Genomic DNA, 25445 nt, shown 5'->3' with positions numbered 1-25445 from the left:
CAGATGCCAAGTCTCCATGTTCTTCTGCTTGAGCAGCTGCTTCACATCTTATGTCGGGCAGAGCTATACCTGCTAGATGATACAGCTGCTTCACTTTAGTGGGTCTCAGGCACCCAGTGATTACGTGGCATGTCTCATTCAGAGCAGTGTCCACTTGCCTAGATGGCAGGAGTTATGCCAGACAAGTCCTGCGTATTCGCCTGCAGAGTTGCACAATGTAAAAGCTGAAGTCCGTAATAGTGACTGGCTGTGTGCCCTGGTTAGACCCCTTTAATTTTCGTACGATATTATCCCTTGCGGACACTTTCATTTTGGTGCTCTGACAATGCATTTTGAACGTTAGGGTCCGATCTAAGGTCACCCCAAGATACTTTGGGAAAATGATTGTTTAAGTTGAGTGCCATTCCATGAAATATTTAGTTGTTGGTTGGCCTATCTGTTTTTTTGTTGGAATGCACAGACTTGCGTTTTCGTAGTGTTAGGCCTTAAGTTAATATTTTTGTAGAACCGTCCTAGTTCTTCCAGTGCTTCAAACAGCTTATTTTTGACATCATTAAAACCTTTCCCTGGGTGGCCAATGCGAGATCATCCGCATACAGAAAACTCCTGGTGTACAGCAGCAGTGGTTGATCATTCATATACATATTAAAAAGTATAGGGGCCAGAACACTGCTCTGGGGTAACCCATTCCTCTGTAGTCTCCATCTACTGCGCCATCCTTGAAATTCCATGAAAAATCTCCTGTTGCTAAGGAAGTTGGCTATTAAGGTGGTTAAAATAGAGTATTTAGTGATGTCATAAATTTTTTTCAGGTGTAATTTATGGTTCACAGTGTCGTACGCAGCAGACAGGTCAACAAAGGCCACACTGGATACTGTTTTCAATGTACTGCGTGAGACTGAAGATGTGTGATGTACAGGTCTGAAGCCAGCCTTTTGAGGTATGAGCGCAGAGTCAGTTGCTTCTGTCAAGTGGTTCAGAATCATTCTCTCCAAGATTTTATACAAATGACAAAGAAGAGATTTGGGACGGTAGTTCTTAGGGTCATTGTTCTCTTTACCGGGCTTAAGGATAGCGATGACATTAGCTTTCCACCAGACTTTGGGGATCCTACCAGAACATAAGCAGTTGTTAAAAAGATCTAGAATCCATTTTAGTGTTGCAGGACCAAAACATTTTATTTGCTTATTCCTAAGATCATCCAGCGCAGCAGCCATTCCTGTTTTACACGTACTAATCGCCCTTTGCAACTCTTCCAAGCAAAAAGGTCTTGACAGGTTGGTAACAGAAGTACATGTTTGTTATTAGACTTTGGCTTGATGTTTCGGTTATCCAATTTCCCATTTAATAATAGTTGATGGGCAATATCGTTGGCTGTTATTTTTGCATGAAGGGCCACTCTAGCAGGGTCATTATTAAGGCATCTGAGAAGTTTCCAGGCTTTCTGGCTGTTCTTGCTGAAGTCAGTTTCCTCCATAAGCTTGATCCACTGATCCAACTTGGTGGCTGATATTGATTCAAGTAATTGCAATCCAAGAGATATTGTTTCTTCACCATAAGGGTCTTGCTCAATTGCCATGTAGTAGCGATCAAGATCTCATGCTATATCAGGGGAAAGCCTTTGCATGCATTTAGTTCAACATCCACGAGGGATAGACATTCTAGAACATTTGTTCACAGCTCTTACAAAATGATCATATTGCTTAGGGTATGGGCTGATATGTGTTAACTCTTGATCAAAAAGAGTTGTAAACGTCTTCCAGTTTGCTTTTTTAAAGTTATACCGGCAGTGAAATGGAACAATGTAGACATATTGCAGGCAAGATCTGACACATGATTGGTCTATGTTGAGATTTAGGGTTCGGTGAGCATAATGTCTTTGTGCACAGCCGTGTGATGGTGTCGCTGGCAAATATGAGGTCAGGATTGTATCCACGCTTCCATTGCGCACAGTTGAAAGATTGTGGCAGCTTACTATCGTGTATAAGTGTCATAGACCCAGAATCTGCCCATTTTAGTACTGCATCTCCATTGTCATTTTCACTATAACCCCAACTGGTACTATGGCTGTTAAAGTCTCCTATTACGCACTTAGCTGGCTGGCAATGGAAATTAGGTGTTTCTTGAAAAATGAAGGCTTCTGTGGGAGGTTTATAAACTAATGTTACCGTGACGCCAGCAGCTCAACTGTTATGATTTCAATATTGTTCTTTGCAGTAATTCCAGTAGAGTTAATATCTAAATAATAAATGAAAAGCACCAGTTTGCTTTTGTTCTACAATATTATTTTTATTGCTAACCGGTTTTCGGCTTACAAGACCATCTTCAGGCATTTAATATCTAAACTGGATTTCGTAAAAATGGCACAGCCATACTGATTATGAGGTCGTTCTGCGACAAGTGTCATGCCAAGTACTTTGGGGGCGCATGTCTTAAAAGCCCCAATGCGTCTCCTAGACAGGAGACTGCACTGGCACAGCTCCTTAAGGAGTCCCCCCTTGTGGTTGCTTAAGCCCTTTATTTTGACAGGGACTATAGTCAAAGCTGGCCCTGACATGCGCAGTTTTGAAACACACTGGGTTGCCATTTTGATGGCTGATGCCTTTGGAGTAGAAGGATTAGACGGCTGTTATGCCGTTACCAGGGAATGCCCGGATGTGCTCTAGATCAGATATATTCACACCCTGCGGGGAGGCTCCTTCCGTGTCCCCCACTCTACCTATGATGTTCCTGTATTACTATTTTATATAGCATCACAGTTCTCATTATCTGTGGGTTTTTTTCCGTTCCATAGATATGTGCTGAGGAGATCCTCGTGGATGTAGAACATGTCAATATTTTTTAAATTTTTTTTAAAGCTGAAATAACAATACTAATAGTATGAATATATACAATACATCATTTGTTTCTATTAAAAAATTCGTCAGTGGAGTAGAAGGAGTTGGCCACTAGTAATTCTTTCAGGCTCCTTTTAAACTGATCTTTATTTGTAACTAAATTTTTTATGTTTGCTGGCAAATTATTGAAGATGAATGTTCCTGAGTAGTGGACCCCTTTTTGAACTAAAGTAAGTGCTTTTAAGTCCTTGTGCAGATCATTTTTGTTCCTGGTATTGTATGTATGAACTGAGCTGTTTGTTGGAAAAAGAGATATATTATTTAGGACAAATTTCATTAAGGAGTAAATATACTGAGAGGCAGTAGTTAGTATACCCAGTTCTTTGAAGATGTTTCTACAGGACGTCCGTGAATTTACTCCACAAATAATACGTATTACATGCTTTTGGACTCTGAAAACTTTTGTTTGACTTGAAGAGTTACCCCAAAATATTATACCATATGACATTATGGAATGAAAGTAGGCAAAGTATGCAAGCTTTTTCATTTTTATGTCACCTATGTCTGCTAACACTCGAATTGCAAATACAGATTTGTTAAGGCGTTTCTGCAGTTCTGTGGTGTGCTCCTTCCAACTGAATTTATTTTCAAGTTGTAATCCCAGGAATTTAAGAGTGTCAACCTCTTCTATCTTCTCTTCTTCATGCTTTATGCATATGCTGGGTGGAAACCTCTTACAGGTTCTGAATTGCATATAGTGAGTTTTTTCGAAGTTTAATGTCGGTGAGTTGGCTTTAAACCATTTATTAATATCCATGAAAATATCATTAGCAGATCTTTCTAGAACTACACTCGACTTACTATTTATTGCAATACTTGTGTCATCTGCAAATGAACTGAACTCTGCTTCTGGCAGTGTAACTGATGAGAGATCATTAATGTACACAAGAAAAAGCAATGGCCCTAAGATGGATCCTTGTGGGACACCACATGTAATTTCTTCCCATTCTGATGATGACTGATGACTTAATCCACTAATCCCTTGCACTGACACCCTTTGTTTCCTGTTAGTGAGGTATGACTTGAACCATTTTGCAGCACTGCCCATGACACCATAGAATTCTAATTTATTTAAAAGGATGTTGTGGTTCACACAATCGAATGCCTTTGACAAATCACAGAAAATACCTGCTGCTTGTAACTTGTTATTTAATGAATTAAGTACATTTTCACTGTAGATGTAAATAGCCTTCTCGATATCAGAACCCTTCAGAAATCCAAACTGTGTTCTTGATAATATGTTATTTGTGGTCAGATGGTTGAGAAGCTGCCTGTTCATTACTTTTTCTACAATTTTTGAGAATGCTGGCAAAAGTGAAATCGGTCTGTAGTTTGATGGTATCTCTTTATCCCCTTTCTTGAATAGAGGCTTAACATCTGCATATTTTAGCCAGTCAGGAAATGTCCCAGTTATAATTGACTGGTTACACAAGTAACTTAGAATTGTACTAAACTCACAAGAACATGCCTTAATTAACTTTGTTGATATTTCATCGTAACCACTAGAATGCTTTGTTTTTAAAGATTTTATTATGGAAGTTATTTCTTTCAGTGAAGTGAGTGACATATTCATGTACCTGAAGCTATTTGTAAAGGCTAGTTTCAGATATTCAAGGGCATTATTTACTGATCCTGACAATCCCATTCTATCAGTAATGGATATAAAGTACTTGTTAAATAGATTTGCCACACTATGCCCATCGGTTACTAATGTGTCATCTACCCTTATTGCTATTTAATCCTCTTCCTTTCTGGTTCTACCAGTCTCCTCTTTCACTATATCCCATATTGTTTTTATTTTGTTCCCTGACATTGCTATCTTCTTTTCGTAGTGGATTTGTTTAGATGTCTGAATTACTTTTTTAAATATTTTATAGTATTCCTTGTATTTAGCTAAATCATCAGCATTGGCGCTATTCTTGGTCGACAGATACATTTTCCTTTTTGTCTTACAGGAAATCTTTATTCCTTGTGTAATCCATGGTTTTATTATAGACTTCTGTTTAATTTGAGTAACTTTTAGAGGAAAACAGTTTTCAAACAAGGTACTGACATTGTTCATGAATGTGTTATATTTTTCATTCATGTCATGAGCACTATAAACATCTTTCCAGTTCATATCTTTGAGAAGTTTTCTAAAACACTCAGTTTTTGGTTGATTGACTACTCTCCTGTACTCAGATTTAGTAGTCTTGATAATCTGCTTAGAATTTACATCTAAAACAAGGAGCTGCATGTCATGATGTGATAGTCCATTTATTACAGTTTTATGATATGATTTTGTTCCTTTGATTTGTCTATAAAAATGTTATCAATGGATGTCCTTGAGGATCTAGTGATCCTAGTTGGAAAGTTTACAGTGTGAGTTAGATTGAAAGGCAACATTACTAATTGCAGTAAATGTTTACTGGAAGATTGCATCAGAAAATCTGTATTAAAGTCACCAGCAATAAAAATTTCTTTGTTTCTCCCTCTTAAACAACCCAAAAGAGCTTCTAGATGATTTATGAATAGATTATAATTTCCTGCAGGTGCTCAGTAAATAGTTACTATTATACAGGATCTGTTATGGAACTCTACTTCTGTTGCACGTGCTTCTAGATGCTGCTCTAAACAGAATTTATTAATGTCAATGTTCTTGAATTTATGGCAGTTTTTAATAAATGTGGCAACTCCTCCATCCATATCTTCTCTGCAGAAGTAGGAAGCTAGCTTAAATCCGGAAATGTCTAACATATCTATACCAGCGGTCACTTGATGTTCAGAGAGGCAGATTATGTCAATTTGGTTAGATGAATTCATTTCATCGATACAAATGAGTAGTTCATCAACTTTATTTCTGAGTCCCGGAATGTTCTGGTGTAATAAAGATAACTGATACTGCATACTAATGGGATTATAACTGCTTTGGCGAAGATGAACTGGCAGTTTCTGATTACTTTCTGTTATACATTGTTTGAATGGAGGCTGTATGCTAAAATCTGACTCCTGTTCATCTGTTTTCTCAAACTGAGTCTGTCTGCCAATCTCTCTTAAAACTCGTTTTCTTTCCCCCTTCCCTATCCTAATAAAGGCATCCCTCTGACACCTGTGACCACTGGTATTTTACCACTTGTGACAGTGTCCCCCCTTAAGTTTTCTGCAATCAACCCAGACAGTTTTCCCTTCCCTTTCCTATTGAGGTGAAGGCCATGCCTAGTATAGTCCCACCTATCGATAGCATCCACAGGAATCAAACCAATATGGGACTCTATATCCGTCCTAAGCAGCCGCTCCAACTCCAAGTTCACCCTCCCTACAGAAGAGTTCAAATGAGGCTGATCATGGCGTCTCAACACAGACACAAATCCCACACTTGTATGCTTCGTTGCTGATGCTATCTTCACCAGGGCACTCTCTATGGAATATTCAGAGTCTCTGTCAATGCTATTTCCTGGACCATCCACTATAACCACTGTATCCTCCTTTGTGAAATCCTTGCATAAAGAACCTACATCCTCTGTTAACTGACCCAGATCTGCACTAGGCTTGAAAAAGTTTGTGACCTGGTACTCTGGACCTAGATTTTCCTGCGGTAGTTGGCCAACACCTCTACCATGTGAACTACCTAACAACAGAACTTTCTTTCTCTTTACAAATTTCCCTACCTTTTTCAAGTCCTTGAAAGCTTGTGCCCTTTTTACAGCTTCAGCTACATGAGGTTCATCCGATTCTGACTGAGGCAACAGGTCAAATCTATTTTCAAGATTTATGACAAAGCTGTCTGATGCTCTCTTTTGCCTGTTCCCCCTATTACCTGTTGCCACTTCCCACCTCTGTTCACCCTTCTCCCTCTTTAACCTGTCCAGATCCTCCCTTGCCTTGTCTAGGTCAGCTTGAAGAGCTGCAATTTTCCCTTCCTGTTCCAGTATTTTCCTATCTCTACTGCAGATCCTACAATACCACTGGTGAGCCTCATTTATGTCCCCATTTCCCACACCACTACATTTGCCCCAGTGAAAGAAACTACAGCACCCATCACACCACACCCCGGAACTAACGATCCTACGGCATGTCACACACTTCTCACTTATGGTAAAAACAGAAATCATATAAACCGATTTAAGTACTAAAACGTGAACAGAGGATCCTAGAAACTATTCAGGCAGATATAAATAAATTGAGAGAGTACTGATTAAAAAAACTGGTGATTACATATAAGTTTAAGTCACTGTTTACTAACGATACGCGCGCATGAAATTAAGCCTAAAATCCGTGCTGTAGGCGCGAGAAGGAAAATAACCTTCTTACCCCGTTTAATCTTCTTTAACACTTCACTAACACTCCCACTAATGTAACAACACTTATATTATTTTTATACCAACTGGAAACGTTTACCTATAAGTTTAATTCACTGCTTACTTCCGATTTGCGCGTGTGAAATTAGGCCTAGGATTCGTGCTACAGGCGTGAGAAGAAAAATACGCTTCTTATCCTGTTTCCTGTGTTCATTAAGTGCCTTCCAAACTGTATGCATTTTTGAGCCATCCTGCACCAACGATCTCATCTGTGCACAACACACAGCTACATGACTGTGCACTTTGTTGCTGCAGTGTCTGATACCCCAAATTGTTCCCACCAGTAATTATATTTATACCTATTAATCCCATTTCCTCTCTCATTGTCGTGTATTTTAGTGTTCTATTTTCCACAACTACCCATGCCACATGAACTCTCTTCCCTTATACCAATATGTGCATACTCCCATACCCCATCTGTTCCTTTTATTCCACATTTCTGTTCATTTTTAATGTATTTGTGCATATTTTTGCTCAAGATCATGCGTTTTTGCTTACTTTTTACATATTTGTGTCTATTTTTATGTATTTATGCATGTTGTTCCATGTGTCTACATATTTTTATGTGTCTTTTCTCTTATCCAGTTCCCCTCACAACCATCTGACACCTTACTTTTGCCCATTTACAAATCATTCCCATTTCCCCTACGCCATCCCTGGCACAGTGGGCATTGTTCCATCTTTGTACAGCAGTTCAGAAAAGTATCCCTTCCCCTGGCTAAACCCCAGTCCCACATACTGTTTCTTAAGTGCTGTCTAAACCATGAAATCCTCTCCTCTACCCCCCACCCCCAATGATGTAACCAAAAAAATTCCTTTCCCCGCATTTCAAATGATCTTCATCTCTTCAAATTGTGCCCATCCCTGGCCCTCACAAACCTGGTACTTTAAAAACACGTCTCCATAGCAGAGGCATCTCAGAATCACTTCTGCTCCCTTTACAACATACTGTTGCTGTGAAAGCCCTGCTATGTACATCACATCTCTGAAATTGAATCACTTGCTCACCAGCACCTGTTAAAGCCTTCCATACACTGCCTCCATGAGTTATCCAACTTGCTGACATCCTACTGCCACCTCGAGGCACTACTATCCAACATGTATCGTGTTACAGTGTTCCTCCTAATCAGTCCTTCTTAGTTCCCAAATCTTGTCTAGCTGACTTTTTAATTTGCCCCATCTCCCAAAACTGCTTACCTACTCTTCACCAAATTCAGAGGCAAAACATTCCCATGACACTGTTGTTAATCTTCCACTAAAACCTTCGGTCCCACAGAACTTTCAGTCCTATACAAATGCTTCACCTTTAACCTACACCCAAATTTAACCATGCTGGACTCATCAAAAGACCTACTATCCTTCTCCAGATCCCTGCAGTGGAAACACTTCTTTACCACCAATCATTCCAAACAGAGCCAACCTAATCCCAACATTGAACCCTGACTCTCCTTGTTCATACCACCATCCAACCATGATCCTCCTTCCCTCCCATGTAACGACCCTCTGGTCACCTTCCAGGAATTCCTTACCTCATCTTGGCCTCTCCATCCTTCCCCAGGTCACTTACTGAAAACTCCAAGTTTTCAGCCATACATAATCTCAAAACAAATTCTGACCCAACCATCCCACCTGCTGTCAAAGGTTCCACCACTGTGCTTATAAATCACATTGATATCTGGCAGAAGGCCTCTGCCAATTATCTGACTACTCCACATATGAACTCTGCCAGAGTGGTCCCATCCCAGAAGTCTAACCTAACCTCCAATCCTTGCTTAAAGCCTCAGGCCCTTCCTAGAACCTCTGCCCTGAATCGATTTCCCTCCCCACTCTTATTTATGACACCCCACACATCCACCTTCTGCATGCACCCCAAAATACACAAACCAAACAATCCTGGACATCCTTTTGTAGTTTGTTATTGTGCCTCTACTGAAATAGTTTTGGCTCACTTTGCCTAACACCACCAACCAATTGCCCATAATCTAGCCTCTTATGTCAAAGGTACTAACCACTTCCTTCACTGACTGTCCACCATTCCCACTCCTTTACTTCTTGAATAACTACTTGTCACTGCTGATGTCGCCTCCCTATACATCAACATCTCTCATGCCCATGGTCGTCTTGTATTGAACACTACCTTTTCCAATGTCCTTCAGACTCCAAACTGACTACCCCATTACTCCAAACTCACTATGTCATTGCTCATATGCCTTACTAACTTTACCCATCTCACAGCTACTTATCCTTTGAAGGGAACACCTACAAACAAATCTGCACCACAGCCATGTGCACCCACATGGCACCCTCCTATGCCAATTTGTTTATGGGGCATCTATAGGAGACCTTCCTAGCCTCCCAAAACACTAAACCCTTGGTCTAATTCAGATTCATTGACGATATCTCCATGATCTGGACTCAGAGCCAAGACATCCTATCCTCAGTCCTTCACAACCTCAGCACCTTCTCTCCCATCTGCTTCACTTGGTCCTTGTCAACTCACCATCCCACCTTCCTGAATGTTGACCACCTCCACTCTCATGGCTCCATCCACACTTGTGTCCGCATTGAACCCACCAACAGCACCTGCACTTCAACAGCTGTCACCCTTTCCACACTAAAAAATTCCATACAACGTGACCACCTGGGGATGGTGTATCTGCAATGACAAGAACCTGCTTGACCAGTATGCTGAGGGTGTCACCAAGGCTTTCATAAACAGGCACTATTCCCCAGACCCAGCCTGCAGACAGACCTCCCATGCTATTTCTCCTCACATTCCCAATCCTCCCACCACCCTCAAGAACCAGCCACAAAGTAGTGCTTCTTTCATCACCCAGTACCAACCTGGACTGGAACAACTGAACCACGTCCTCTGCCAGGGCTTTGGTTACCTATTGTTATGTCCTGAAGTGAGGGACATCCTACCCAAGATTCTGCCCACCCCTCCTAAAGTGGTTTCTGTCGCCCACTCAACCTCAACAACTTCCTAGTCCATCCCTATGCCTTTCCCATTGCCAACACCTGGTCACAGGGATCATATCCATAAGACCCAGATGCAAGACCTGATCAATCCACCCACCCAACAATTCCTATTCCATTCTGCGCCATCAGAAGCCAGGCTATCTATGAAAGCAGCTGCGTTTCATACCAGCTCTGCTGCAAACATTGCACAACCTTTTATATTGGTATGGCTACCAACCAGCTGTCCACCAGGATGAATGGTCACCACCAAACTGTGACCAAGATCAAAGAAAACCACCTTGTGACACAACATGCAGCTGAACATAATGTGCTTGATTTCAATGGCTGCTTCACTATCAGAGCCATCTGGATCTTCACATCCACCAACAGCTTTTCTAGACTGCACAGACGGGAATTATCCTTTCAACACATAATCATACCCCAAAATTATCCTGGCATCAATCTACAATAACATACCGTCCCCACACACTCCAGTTTCCATCCCCCATGTACTATCATTCCCTCCCTATTCTCATCTCCCAGCCTTTTTTGGTGCAGTCCTCGGGCAACACACACACCTATCTTTCCCCTTCCGCACTCCTCTCCTTTCTCACTTCCCACTTCCCTTCCTCCACCCCTCCCCACCTCCCTACCCCACAGCCCCCAAACGCCTGTTGGCAGTCTAGTCCTTGCATGCTCTGCCTGACTACTCTTCCCACACCCCACCCGTATGCTACTATTGCTTCCCCTTCCCCTTCCCCTTCCCCACCCCATCCAGACGGCTGCTTCCATTAGAAGTGATTGTTGCATTCCAGTCCGAGCCTCTGTGTAGTAACTTTGTTGGGGCCAAGGTGCTGGAGATAGTGTTCTTGTGTTCGAGAGGTGTTTGCTTGCTCGTGCGAATGAATGTGTGTATTTGTTTCCTTTTCTGGTAAAGGCTGTAGCCAAAGGTAATGTTTGAGTGTCTTTTAGCCACGCCTTTCTGCAACTTAACACGTAGCAATCTGTGTTTTCCTTATACTGTTGATATTCCAACCTGGAGTTTCCATTGTTTCATTTGGGACAGGATACTACCTGAGCATGTACTTAGCAGTTACCTTCACATACTGTATATCATCTGGTTTTGCAGCTGCTCATAAACATTGTTTCAACTGTGATTTATCTATGTTTGATGATTCTGTGCCGTTTATTTTGTCTCGATGTTGTGTTCCAGCTAGCAAGGGGACAACCAGCTGGTTGTAACTACCAATTTGTCAGTTGATTATTTTTTCTTCTGTTGATTTTCTTACGTTGTTTCAGTCAAATAAAACTGGTCTCTGTGGCCTCGTCGGGTATATTAGTGTTTTCCATTTATGTACATCTATACTCCACATACCACCTTACGGTGAGTAGTGGAGGGCATTTTGTGTACCAGTGTCACCTCCTCCACCCCTCCTTCCCTTGTTCTGTTCCAACCATGTGTGGTTTGTGGTAAAAAAAGATTGCTGGTAAGACTCCATGTGGGCTTGAATCTAATTTTATCTGGATGATCTCTTTGCCACATGTACACAGGAGAAGCAATATGTTGGTTGGCTCTTCGAGGAACGTATGCTCTCATAACTAACAGTACGCCATACTGTGATGCAGAATGTCTTTCTTGCAACACCTGCCACTGGAGATGGGTGAGCATTTCTGTGACGCTTTCGCACTTGCTAAATGAACCTGTAACAAAATGTGCTGCTCTTTTCTGATCGTCTCTATTTCCTCTATCAGTCCTATCTTCAATGGTACGGGTTCCATACTGACGAGTTTGAGTGATTTCATTTAATGTGAGACAACCAACTGGTACAAGGCTCAGACTGTTTTCACTCTGTCCCCAGGGAGGAGTATTTTTACTTGTACAATCTTGTTCGGTCTTTTCAGTAATAAACCAACAATGACTAGGGCTGCCAATTGTCTTATATCAAGGAGATGTAAGTAAACAATACGAGAGAAGGAAAGTTGCTATTCACCATATAGCGGAGATGCTTAGCTGCAATAGGCACAATAAGATGTTCACACAATCATAGCTTTTGGCCATTAAGGCCTTTGTCAGCAGTAGACACACGCACACACACACATGCGCGCGCGCGCACACACACACACACACACACACACACACACACACACACACACACACAAGTGCAACTTGCACACACATCTGCAGTCTCAGAGAACTGAAACTACACTGTGATCAGCAGCACCACTGCATGATGGGAATGGCGACTGGGTGGGGGGAGGAGGAGGCTGTGGCGGGGAGGGGGAGGGATAGTATGGTGGGAGTGGCGGATAGTGAAGTGTTGCAGTTTAGACGGAGGGTAGGAGAGTGGTGTGGAGGGGGGAGGGGGTAAGAGGTGGAAAGGAGAGAAATAAAAATAAAAGAAATTAAAAGACTTGGTGCGGCGGTGAAATGTCGGCTGTGTAGTGCTGGAATGGGAACAGGGAGGGGGCTGGATGGGTGAGGACAGTGACTAACGAAGGTTGAGGCCAGGAGGGTTATGGGAACATAGGATGTATTGCAGGGAAAGTTCCCACCTGTGCAATTCAGAAAAACTGGTGTTGGTGGGAAGGATCCATATGGCACAGGCTATGAAGCAGTCATTGAGATGAGGGTTATCAATTTGGCAGCGTATTCAGCTACAGGGTGGTCCACTTGTTTTTTGGCCACAGTTTGTCGGTGGCTCTTCATGGGGACAGACAGCGTGTTGGTTGTCATGCCTACATAGAACGCAGCACAGTCGTTGCAGCTTAGCGTGTAGATCACATGACTGGTTTCACCGGTAGCCCTGCCTTTGATGTGATAGGTAATGTTAGTGACCGGACTGTAATAGGTGGTGGTAGGAGGATGTATGGGACAGGTCTTGCATCTAGGTCTATTACAGGGGTATGAGCCAAGAGTTAAGTGATTGGGAGTAGGGGTTGTGTAAGGATGGATGAGTATATTGTGTAGGTTCGGTGGACGGCAGAATGCCACAGTGGGAGGGGTGGGAAGGATAGTGGGTAGGACATTTCTCATTTCAGGGCACGACAAGAGGTAGTCGAAACCCTGGCGGAGAATGGAATTCAGTTGCTGCAGTCCCGGATGGTACTGAGTTAATGAGGGGAATGCTCCTCTGTGGCCGGACTGTGGGGCTTTGGGAGGTGGTGGGAGACTGGAAAAATAAGGCACGGGAGATTTGTTTTTGTACAAGGATGGGAGGATAATTATGGTCAGTGAAGGCTTCAGTGCGATTCTCGGTGTATTTAGAGAGGGACTGCTCGTCATTGCAGATGTGATGACCACGGGTGGCTAGGTTGTACGGAAGGGACTTCTTGGTCTGAAACGGGTGGCAGCTGTCAAAGTGGAGGTATTGCTGGTGGTTAGTAGGTTTGATATGGACGAAGGTACTGATGTAGCCATCTCTGAGGTGGAGGTCAACATCTAGGAAAGTGACTTGTTGGGTTGAGTAGGACCAGGTGAAGCAAATGGGGGAGAAGTTGTCGAGGTTCTGGAGGAATGTGAATAAGGTGTCCTCACCTTCAATCCAGGTAGCAAAGATGTCATCAATGAATCTGAACCAGGTGAGGGGTTTAGAATTCTGGGTTTTTAGGAAGGATTCCTCTAGATGGCCCATGAATAGGTTAGCGTAGGATGGTGCCATGCAGGTGCCCATAGCCGTACCGCGGATTTGTCTGTAGGTAATGCCTTCAAAGGAGAAGTAATTGTGGGCGAGGATATAGTTGGTCATGGCGACTAGGAAGGAGGTTGTTGGTTTGGAATCCATAGGGCGTCTGGAAAGGTACTGTTCGATAGCAGTAAGGCCGTGGGCATTAGGAATGTTAGTGTATAGGGAGGTGGCATCAATAGTAATGAGCAGGGCATCACATAGTAAAGGGAGAGCAACTGTGGAGAGTCGGTCGAGGAAATGGTTGGTATCTTTTATATAGGATAGGTTCCGGGTAATAGGTTGAAGGTGTTGGTCTATGAGAGCAGAGATTCTCTCGGTGGGGGCACAGTAACCGGCCACAATGGGGCATCCTGGGTAGTTGGGTTTATGGACTTTAGGAGCATGTCGAAGGTGGGAGTGCGGGGAGTGGTAGGGGTAAGCAGAGAGATGGACTCTGGGGGGAGGTTCTGGGATGGGCCTAAAGATTTGAGTAGTGACTGGAGATCCTGCTGGATTGCTGGAATGGTATCACTGTGGCATGGTTTGTAGGTGGAAGTATCTGACAGCTGACGGAGTCCTTCTGCCACGTAATCCTTGCGGTTCAAAACTATGGTGGTGGAGCCTTTGTCTGCAGGTAGGATTATAAGATTGGGATCAGTTTTTAGATGGTAGACTGCGGTTATTTCTGCGGATGTGAGCTTAGTATGCATGTTGAGGGATTTGGGGAATGATGGTGAGGCAAGGTTCGAGGATAAGAAATTCTGGAAAGTTAACAGGGGGTGGTTTGGAGGCAGTGGGGGTGGATCACGGTTGGATGGAGGAGTGAACTGATTTAGGCGAGGTTCAATGTTGGTCTTTGGTTGAGTCTCATGGTTGGGTTGGTGGCAAAAAAGTGTTTCCGCTGTAGGGACCGGGAGAAGGAGAGAAGGTCTTTAACTAGTCCTACATTGTTGAATTTGGGAGTGGGGCAAAAGGTGAGGTCTTTGGGAAGGACTGATATTTTTGTGGGACTAAGGCTTCTGGAGGAAAGGTTCATGACTGTGTTGCAGGTTTGTTTAGGATTTGAGTTCCGTGTGGTGGTGGGAGGGAGTTTTGGAGGGTGGGGTAAGTGTAGTAGGTCTGCGAGACAAGGTTTGTCAGCTATGACGAGGCATGTGGGAGGTTTTTGAGGTTGTTGTAGAAGTAGAGGACAGTGGTACTCGGAGGTGGGAGTAGGAAGTGAGCAGGATGGAGAGCTTTTTGAGGTGGTGTTGTGCATGTTGCTGAAGTTCCTGCCACACCCAGTCTTTTAATTTCTTTTATTTTTATTTCTCTCCTTTCCGCTACTTACCCCCTCCCCCCTCCACACCACTCTCCTACCCTCCGTCTAAACTGCAACACTTCACTATCCACCACTCCCACCATACTACCCCTCCCCCTCCCTACCCCAGCTCCTCCTTACCCCCACCCAGTCGCCACTCCCATCATGCAGTGGTGCTGCTGATTGCAGTGTAGTTTCAGCTCTCTGAGACTGCAGATCAGGCGCGGCTCGTAATTAAAGGCTCTGAGGCGGAGCCGCCCCAAAATATATGTTAAAGTAAATTTCGGAAGAACGTGTTACATAATTTAAATTATCAAGACGAATTTCACATATTTCCCATTCCGATTAAAATAACGACGGTCAACGTTTTTGGAACTGTTTGTACCGATAGATGTTTTCCGAACAGTTAGTAATGTTTAGGCTGCGCCTTGGAAAGTCCGTAAGCTGCATGTAGTAGCGGTTTGGGGGCGTGGCTTCTACATAGTACTGCTCTTTATGGGCGACCCGAAGGCTCAGAGCTAGCAGCCTAAGGGTGTCATACCAACCACCACACGTTTTTCAAGTTCCTCTATCTATGTAATAAAGGAATGTAGAGTGGCCGAACCTTCGCTATCCAATCTCTCTCTCTGCACATCTCTACTACGCTTCGATGTGTCATTAATCGACGTTTGGTATTATTGTTTTGATAATGTTTTACATAGTTGTTTTGTTTCTGCCATTGGCTATTTTATCCACGTTTAGAATTAGTTTGCAAATATCCCGCCAGAGTGCACTAGACTACAGTAACATAACAGTACTGCCATCTAGCGAGAGTTTCATAAGTGATTAGAGGACAAAGCGCGCGAAATTTGTCCCATTACTTTACTTTCCTTGCTTGCTTGCTGGTGCTGACTGCTTTTGTTGATATCGTGTGATATTAGCAAGTTTCTTTTTCGGAGTGTATTTTGCAAGATTTTAGTGAGTTTTACTTGCACAAGACCTGCGACGTCACCAAAACATCACAGTATCGTCATGCGAACTCGTAAACTTCGAGCTCTGGAGGTAAACCACAATAAACGCCTTAAGTTTAAACTGAAAACACCTAAAATATTAAGCAGCCGCAAAGTTAAGATTCGTCGCATTAAAGATCTCCCCGAAACGCTTCTTTTCATATGATTTGCTGCAAAGTGTCAGAAAATGTAATGACGACGTATAAAAACACTAACCAAAGATTTTAACTCGAAGTTAGTTTCTAATGATATTTAATACCTGATTATAGAAGATACAGTACGTAAAATTATGGGTAGAGAGTGATATGACCAACCCCTCCCCCTGAATACTTAGATGTTTATGTCAGACTAATCTGTAGCGTAACCCGAGATCTATGTTGGCTCCGATTGATAAATACCGCAGCCTTCCCCAGTATAGAAACCACGAGCCGCGCCTGCTGCAGATGTATGTGCAAGTTGCGCTTTAATGGCCGAAAGCTATGATTGTGTGAACTTTTTATTGTGCCTATCGCAGCTCAGCATCTCCGCTATATGGTGAGTAGCAACTTTCCTTCTCTCGTATTGTTACATTCCATTCTGGATTTTCCATTGTTAGATGTAAATAAAGATATATTTATAAAATTTTATCTTTGGATAAATTAGCCACAGAAGTAATGTTTGTTTAAGATTTCATTTTTAAGTTGTCTAGTGAATTACTGGACCTTGGAAACATTTTGTTTTTCAGATTGTGCAGACAGTATCATAGCGTTAAACGCAAAATCCTAATGACAGTGACAATAGGTGCTAATGGAAGGCAGTCAACAGTATTGACTTACCAACACAAAAATAATTGATTGTTTCTGCTCACTGTTGAATGCATTGGTGTGATGTAAGTCTGGCACACATTTCCAATGGTGACCACATTGTCAGCACACGTCCATCTGCCATTGTGATATGTTCTTGAATAACCTTGGACACCCCAGTCTACTGCTAATGTGTCAATCCTCCTCCCCTGGCGCTCTTCTCTTTTTCAGTGGTCAGTGCATGCATCATTCCTCCTCCACTGACTCCCATTCTGTTGTTCAGCAAGCAATGGGTGTCGATTCATATGGCATTCATTTGTGTCACTTGGTGTACCATCTTCTCTTTCAAAAACAATGACCAAACTCACTTTCAGAATGTCCTCTAACTTTGGTGTAGCCCCTGAGGTGTCGCCTTGTATCCCTCATGGGTAAGGGTACCCTGTGAGAGTATGCATTCCCTTGTTGTGTACTACTGCTTTAGTTCAGCTACAGACTGGCTTCGCTCAGAAGAAAGATTGGATAACTCAGTCATCAAAAACACTGATGGGTTTCAGATGAAAGAACGAATACTTTCTTCAACCGACAGAAAAAGTACAGAGTAGTTTTATCTGAAAAGAAAGAATAATAATTCAGTCTGCATGCAAAACAACAAACTGTACCATTTTATTTCATATGGTTGTTACAGACAGCTTTCTTTGGAAAAAAGAATAATTAATAATTCATCTGATACCTTAAACTACACCTCAACTGTTCTCATAGGTTGGCTTCACTTTTGAAGAATGAATGAATAATTCAATCAATATGAAAATTGACTTTGTGTAAATTTCTTTCATTCAGTTGTTCCCATCATTAATTCCAGCAATGTGTTTATATTTATTTGTCATTTTATTTTGGGGACAATTAGAGAACATGTCAGGTAGTGGATTGGTTATATAGACTAGCAGAGGTAAAAATCAAATGTAGTTCATTTTAAGACTTGGGACAGAAATCAATGTTAATTCAGATGAGGAAACTGTCAATGAAAGTTTAGGAAGTCAAGATGCAGAAATTTTGAAAGAGAGTTTACAGGAGCAGAGTGAAAAAAGGGTTGTATAAAAATATGGGGGACACCTGAGTAACTTCATCTGTGTTACTGAATGGTTAACCTGATTCTTACTACTCAGTCCCACTTGCAGGTTGTGTATCTAATGGCTTCCAGGGGAAACAAAAATTTGATGTTCAGTGCTGCTGTTGTGGTCTCCAGTCTGAAGACTGGTTTGATGCAGCTCTCCATGCTACTTCAACCTGTGCAAGCTCCATCATTCTCAAATAACTACTGCAACCTAGTACATCTTTCTGATTCTGCTTACTGTATTCACCTCTACCCCCCACACTTCCCTACCTGATGACCCCTTGATGACTCAGAATGTTTCCTGTCAACAGATCCCTTCTTCTAATCAGATTGTACCACAGATTACTTTCCTCCCCAATTCTGTTCTGTACCTTCTCATTAGTTAATGTTATATACCCACCTAATCTCAGTATTCTTCTGTAGCACCATTTTCAAATGCTTCCATTCTCTTCTTTTCTAAACTGCTAATAGTCCTTGTTTCACTTTGATTAATCGATACATGGCTACACTCTGTACAAATACCTTCAGAAAAGACTTCCTAGCACTTACATCTATATTCGATGTTAACAAATTTCTCTTCTTCAGAAATACTTTTGTTGCCATTGCCAGTCTACTGTTTATATTCTCTCTACTTCGGCCATCACCAGTTATTTTGCTGCGCAAATAACAAAACTCATATACTACTTTGTCTTGTTTCGTAATGTAATTCCCTCAGCATCATCTGATTTAATTTCACTACATTTCCTCCCCCCATGAACCATGGACCTTGCCGTTGGTGGGGAGGCTTGTGTGCCTCAGCGCTACAGATAGCTGTACCGTAGGTGCAACCACAACGGAGGGGTATCTGTTGAGAGGCCAGACAAACGTGTGGTTCCTGAAGAGGGGCAGCAGCCTTTTCAGTAGTTGCAAGGGCAACAGTCTGGATGATTGACTGATCTGGACTTGTAACAATAACCAAAACGGTCTTGCTGTGCTGGTACTGCGAACGGCTGAAAGCAAGGGGAAACAACGGCCGTAATTTTTCCCGAGGGCATGCAGCTTTACTGTATGATTAAATGATGATGGCATCCTCTTGGGTAAAATATTCCGGAGGTAAAATAGTCCCCCATTCGGATCTCCGGGAGGGGACTACTCAAGAGGATGTCGTTATCAGGAGAAAGAAAACTGGCGTTCTATGGATCGGAGCGTGGAATGTCAGATCACTTAATTGGGCAGGTAGGTTAGAAAATTTAAAAAGGGAAATGGATAGGTTAAAGTTAGATATAGTGGGAATTAGTGAAGTTCGGTGGCAGGAGGAACAAGACTTCTGGTCAGGTGACTACAGGGTTATAAATACAAAATCAAATAGGGGTACATCTACATCTACATCGATACTCCGCAAGCCACCCAGCAGTGTGTGGCGGAGGGCACTTTACGTGCCACTGTCATTACCTCCCTTTCCTGTTCCAGTCGCGTATGGTTCGCGGGAAGAACGACTGTCTGAAAGCCTCCGTGCGCGCTCTAATCTCTCTAATTTGCAGGAGTAGGTTTAATAATGAATAGGAAAATAGGAATGCGGGTAAGCTCTTACAATCAGCATAGTGAACGCATTATTGTGGCCAAGATAGATACGAAGCCCACACCTACTACAGTAGTACAAGTTTATATGCCAACTAGCTCTGCAGATGACGAAGAAATTGAAGAAATGTATGATGAAATAAAAGAAATTATTCAGATAGTGAAGGGTGACGAAAATTTAATAGTCATGGGTGACTGGAATTCCGAGAGTAGGAAAAGGGAGAGAAGGAAACGTAGTAGGTGAATATGGATTGGGGCTAAGAAATGAAAGAGGAAGCCACCTGGTAGAATTTTGCACAGAGCACAACTTAATCATAGCTAACACTTGGTATAAGAATCATGAAAGAAGGTTGTATACATGGAAGAACCCTGGAGATACTAAAAGGTATCAGATAGATTATATAATGGTAAGACAGAGATTTAGGAACCAGGTTTTAAATTGTAAGACATTTCCAGGGGCAGATGTGGACTCTGACCACAATCTATTGGTTATGACCTGTAGATTAAAACTGAAGAAACTGCAAAAAGGTGGGAATTTAAGGAGATGGGACCTGGATAAACTCAAAGAACCAGAGGTTGTACAGAGTTTCAGGGAGAGCATAAGGGAACAATTGACAGGAATGGGGGAAAGAAATACAGTAGAAGAAGAATGGGTAGCTTTGAGGGATGAAGTAGTGAAGGCAGCAGAGGATCAAGTAGGTAAAAAGACGATGGCTAGAAGAAATCCTTGGGTAACAGTTGAAATATTGAATTTAATTGATGAAAGGAGAAAATATAAAAATGCAGTAAATGAAGCAGGCAAAAAGGAATACAAACATCTCAAAAATGAGATCGACAGGAAGTGCAAAATGGCTAAGCAGGGATGGCTAGAGGACATATGTAAGGATGTAGAGGCTTATCTCACTAGGGGTAAGATAGATACTGCCTACAGGAAAATTACCTTTGGAGATAAGAGAACCACTTGTATGAACATCAAGAGCTCAGATGGAAACTCAGTTCTAAGCAAAAAAGGGAAAGCAGAAAGGTGGAAGGAGTATATAGAGGGTCTATACAAGGGCGATGTACTTGAGGACAATATTATGGAAATGGAAGAGGATGTAGATGAAGATGAAATGGGAGATATGATACTGCATGAAGAGTTTGACAGAGCACTGAAAGACCTGAGTCGAAACAAGGCCCCGGGAGTAGACAACATTCCATTAGAACTACTGACAGCATTGGGAGAGCCAGTGCTGACAAAACTCTACCATCTGGTGAGCAAGATGTATGAAACAGGCGAAACACCCTCTGACTTCAAGAAGAATATAATAATTCCGATCCCAAAGAAAGCAGGTGTTGACAGATGTGAAAATTACCGAACAATCAGTTTGATAAGCCACAGCTGCAAAATACTAACACGAATTCTTTACAGACGAATGGAAAAACTAGTAGAAGCCGACCTCGAGGAAGATCAGTTTGGATTCCGTATAAATACTGGAACACGTGAGGCAATACTGACCTTACGACTTATCTTAGAAGAAAGATTAAGGAAAGGCAAACCTACGTTTCTAGCATTTGTAGACTTAGAGAAAGCTTTTGACAATGTTGACTGGAATACTCTCTTTCAAATTCTAAAGGTGGCAGGGGTAAAATACAGGGAGCGAAAGGCGACTTATAATTTGTACAGAAACCAGAAGGCAGTTATAAGAGTCGAGGGACATGAAAGGGAAGCAGTTGTTGGGAAGGGAGTAAGACAGGGTTGTAGCCTCTCCCCGATGTTATTCAATCTGTATATTGAGCAAGCAGTAAAGGAAACAAAAGAAAAATTCGGAGTAGGTATTAAAATCCATGGAGAAGAAATAAAAACTTTGAGGTTCACCGATAACATTGTAATTCTGTCAGAGACAGCAGAGGACTTGGAAGAGCAGTTGAATGGAATGGATAGCGTCTTGAAAGGAGGATATAAGATGAACATCAACAAAAGCAAAACGAGGATAATGGAATGTAGTCGAATTAAGTCGGCTGATGCTGAGGGAATTAGATTAGGAAATGAGACACTTAAAGTAGTAAAGGAGTTTTGCTATTTGGGGAGCAAAATAACTGATGATGGTCGAAGTAGAGAGGATATAAAATGTAGACTGGCAATGGCAAGGAAAGCATTTCTGAAGAAGAGAAATTTGTTAACATCCAGTATTGATTTAAGTGTCAGGAAGTCGTTTCTGAAAGTATTTGTATGGAGTGTAGCCATGTATGGAAGTGAAACATGGACAATAAATAGTTTAGACAAGAAGAGAATAGAAGCTTTCAAAATGTGGTGCTACAGAAGAATGCTGAAGATTAGATGGGTAGATCACATAACTAATGAGGAGGTATTGAATAGAATTGGGGAGAAGAGGAGTTTGAGGCACAACTTGACCAGAAGAAGGGATCGGTTGGTAGGATATGTTATGAGGCATCAAGGGATCACAAATTTAGTATTGGAGGGCAGCGTGGAGGGTAAAAATCGTAGAGGGAGACCAAGAGATGAATACACTAAGCAGATTCAGAAGGATGTAGGTTGCAGTAGGTACTGGGAGATGAAGAAGCTTGCACAGGATAGAGTAGCATGGAGAGCTGCATCAAACCAGTCTCAGGACTGAAGACCACAACAACAACAACAACAACAACAACATCAACAACATTTCATTATCCTTGTTTTCCTTTTGTTGATGTTAATGTTTTATCCTCCATTCAAGACACTGTCCATTCCGTTCAATTGCACTTCCAAGTCCTTTGCTGTCTCTCACAGAATTACAATGTCATCGGCAAACCTCAAAGTCTTTATTTCTTCTCATGGAACTTTAACTAATACTCCACATTTTTCTTTGATTTCCTTTACAACTTGCTCAGTGTACAGATTGAGTAAGAGTGGGGACTGCTTTCATTTCACGCCCCTCGACTTTTATAACTGCCGTCTGGTTACTGTACAAGTTTATATAGCCTTTCACTCCCTATGTTTTACCCCTGCTACCTTCTGAAATTCAAAGATAGTATCCCAGCCAGCATTGTCAAAAGTTTTCTCTAAGTCTACAAATGCACTGAATGTAGGTACTCCTTATCTTAACCTATCTTCTAAGGGAAGTCATAGGATCAGTATTACCTCGCATGTCCCTTTATTTCTCTGGAATCCAAACTGATCTTCCCCAAGGTTTGCTTGCTTGCTACCAGTTTTTTCATTCTTCTGTAAAGAATTTGTGTTATATTTTGCAACCATGACTTACTAAACTAATAGTTTGGTGATATTCACACCTGTCAGCACTTGCTTTCTTTGCAACTGGATTTATTATAGTCTTCTTAAAGCCTGAGAGGATACTTCACCTGTCTCAAGCGTCTTGTACACCAGGTGGAAGACTTTGATTTTCAGTGTTTCTCATAATTGTCAACCGAATTGAATTTTCAGTATTTTACATAATTGTTCACAGAATTTAAAATGTTGTCATAATACACTTATTTAGGTGTATAATCCCAAGCTAAAGATTTAACACAGTAAATCAAGTATTACAGTTTAGAAACTTGGCTCAGGATAATTCAGTGTGTGCTGATACCCAGATTATACTCATCCAGTATTTAAGAATGAGAGCACTTAACTTGCAACAAACTTTTAACATAATTTCGCATACATGCATAATGGGAAATACAGAACATATTATCAATGTAAGGTAATCAGAAGTCTGAAACTTATATCCATAAGGAATCGGCGGTTTACTGTTAGCCACTGGAACAAAGGCGTATTTTCTCAGCGTTAACAGAATCATTAGAACGTAAGTCGGATTAAGGAAGGACGGGGAAGGAAGTCGGCCATGCCCTTTCTAAGGAATCATCCTGGCATTTGCCTGGAGCGATTTAGGGAAATCCCGGAAAACCTAAATCAGGATGGCCGGACGTGGGATTGAACCGTCATCCTCCCGAATGCGAGTCCTCGCTCGGTTTGAATTTAGAGATAAGTTCTTGGGGACATATTGGAGCATTGTACTACTGTCTATAGTTGCGAAGGAAGTTTTCCATTTAGCCGGTCATCTGTATCTTCGTCATCGCCTAAAGTTGGCTACACAATTTGTCTGTCACAAAATTAGTTGCAAACAGTGCACTGCTCAGTTGTTCCATATACTTACCTTCCAGATCGATGGCACTTCCATGTGCGATACATTTTCTCTCTACTCTTTCCCGTGTTCAGTCCGAAAAAGAAGATATATTTGGGTTTAACATCCCCTCTGCGACAACGTAATTGGAGATGGAAGCTGGGATGAGGGAAGGAAGTCGATCTGCCGTGACCTCTCAAAGGAACCAAACTGGCATTTGCATTAAGCAAAATTTAGGAAAATCACAGAAAATCGAAACTTAGATACCCGCAAAAAATTTGAATGTCAGTGCCTTATTTTTGCGCCACTTCCCTATTTCTCAGACTGGTGTGGATTGCGTGTTACACGGCACCAAGATGTAGGTTTAATGGTGAGACACTTCATGGAAATGAATGCAGAAAGTTCTCAGAGTTTTTTACGGCTTGGGAAGTTGTGAATCTGAAGCGCACAGTTATGTTCATTTGCGACTTATTTCCGTTTGAAAGGCTTGTTTTTGTAAATAAATGTCAAATAACATACAATTCTCAGCCCTATTTGTATGTTAATATTGTGAAATGCCCTAGTAATTCACCCTCAGTTGAAGGCCTCACACACCCTTCTACATGAGGGTAAGGAGAAATAAGTTTCCAGGTTTATTCAATTCATGCATCATGCTAGCAAAAAAAGTTTTGTCGCAGGAAGTCAGGGTAGAAAAGGTAAAATGTGTCCCATTACTTTTTACACCCATTCGTAGCCCTTAACTCGTCCCGCCCGCATCAGGATACTGCATTACAAAAATAGTCTCTAATGCACTAATATCTTTCCTGAAATTATCCCATCTGTGTTGTTTCTCGCAGCTTCTCATTTTATTGTGTAATTTTTGCCCCAAAATGCCCATTAGAAGAACTATATTCTACTGTTACTTGGCAACTTCGAGCAAAAAAAATGAAGCTACCTTTTTTTTATATATTTTTTTTATTTAATACAGTAACAACCTTGCGAGTAAGTACAGATGCGTCGCGTCGTGGATCGTAGCAGTTCGGCTTTCTTCGGTAAACATAATGCGCTGCTGCCCCCAGCTCCAGTGGTCTGCTTGTAACGTCAAACTGCGTCGTTTGGCAAGGAACTTGCAGTACAACGCATTTTGAGTGTAGACGCTGACCGATGTGGGCCAACAGTAGAACTCACCATCCTTGCTACAGCGCCAGCTTTGACTTCATGGACATGATACGAAATTCTCTGTCCTATACACAGCTGCCGCAAAGTGATGGTAAGCATTTACAGATTAAAGTATGACCGTGAAAGATTAGGAACTTGTTTTAACTGAAACAAAGTTCTCATTAAGGACCCGTTTTGCTAAAGTCATCATTTCTGCTGCACTCTTATTGACAATGAAATATCGAGGATAGCCATAATTGTTGCAACTTGTGTTGCAACACGCCGGCTGGTAGGCATGTACGAAGTATTGGTTTAAGATGCATTCTAAAATTTGTCTGTTGACATATTCGTGTAACTTGGAACAAAACAAGCCACAGATAGCCAAGATATTACTCAGGTGTCAGTTATCAGTGCGGTTTGTGGTACGTACCCCCGAATAGGAAAGTTAGCAGTTAAGATTTGTTTCTGTAACAATTGCAAGGGGAAAAATATTGGTATCTTTCGTGTCCTTCATCTCGCAGCAGTATCGTGTGCAGACGTTCACAAGTCTTATAAAGAATAGCCTTTAACGTTAAAAGTAAGTTACCGCGTATATTCGTGAATGAATTAGAC

At 41.9% G+C, this 25445-nt stretch overlaps 1 protein-coding gene across 1 annotated transcript in view; it reads left to right on the top strand.

Moving 5' to 3' along the window:
- Positions 1–24818: 24818 nt before the first annotated feature.
- LOC126458142 (nanos homolog 2) overlaps positions 24819–25445 on the top strand; it is a 63627-nt gene continuing 63000 nt past the window's right edge. The window contains exon 1 of the mRNA XM_050094994.1: positions 24819–24945. Within this exon, the coding sequence (XP_049950951.1) occupies positions 24840–24945 (106 nt within the window). The 5' untranslated portion in view covers positions 24819–24839. The remainder of the gene's footprint in view (positions 24946–25445) is intronic.

Source organism: Schistocerca serialis, chromosome 1 (genome assembly GCF_023864345.2).
Source record: "Schistocerca serialis cubense isolate TAMUIC-IGC-003099 chromosome 1, iqSchSeri2.2, whole genome shotgun sequence".
Classification (NCBI taxonomy): domain Eukaryota; kingdom Metazoa; phylum Arthropoda; class Insecta; order Orthoptera; family Acrididae; genus Schistocerca; species Schistocerca serialis.
The sequence above is the reverse complement of the archived record's forward strand: the minus strand, read 5'-3'. Positions and strand labels throughout refer to the sequence as shown.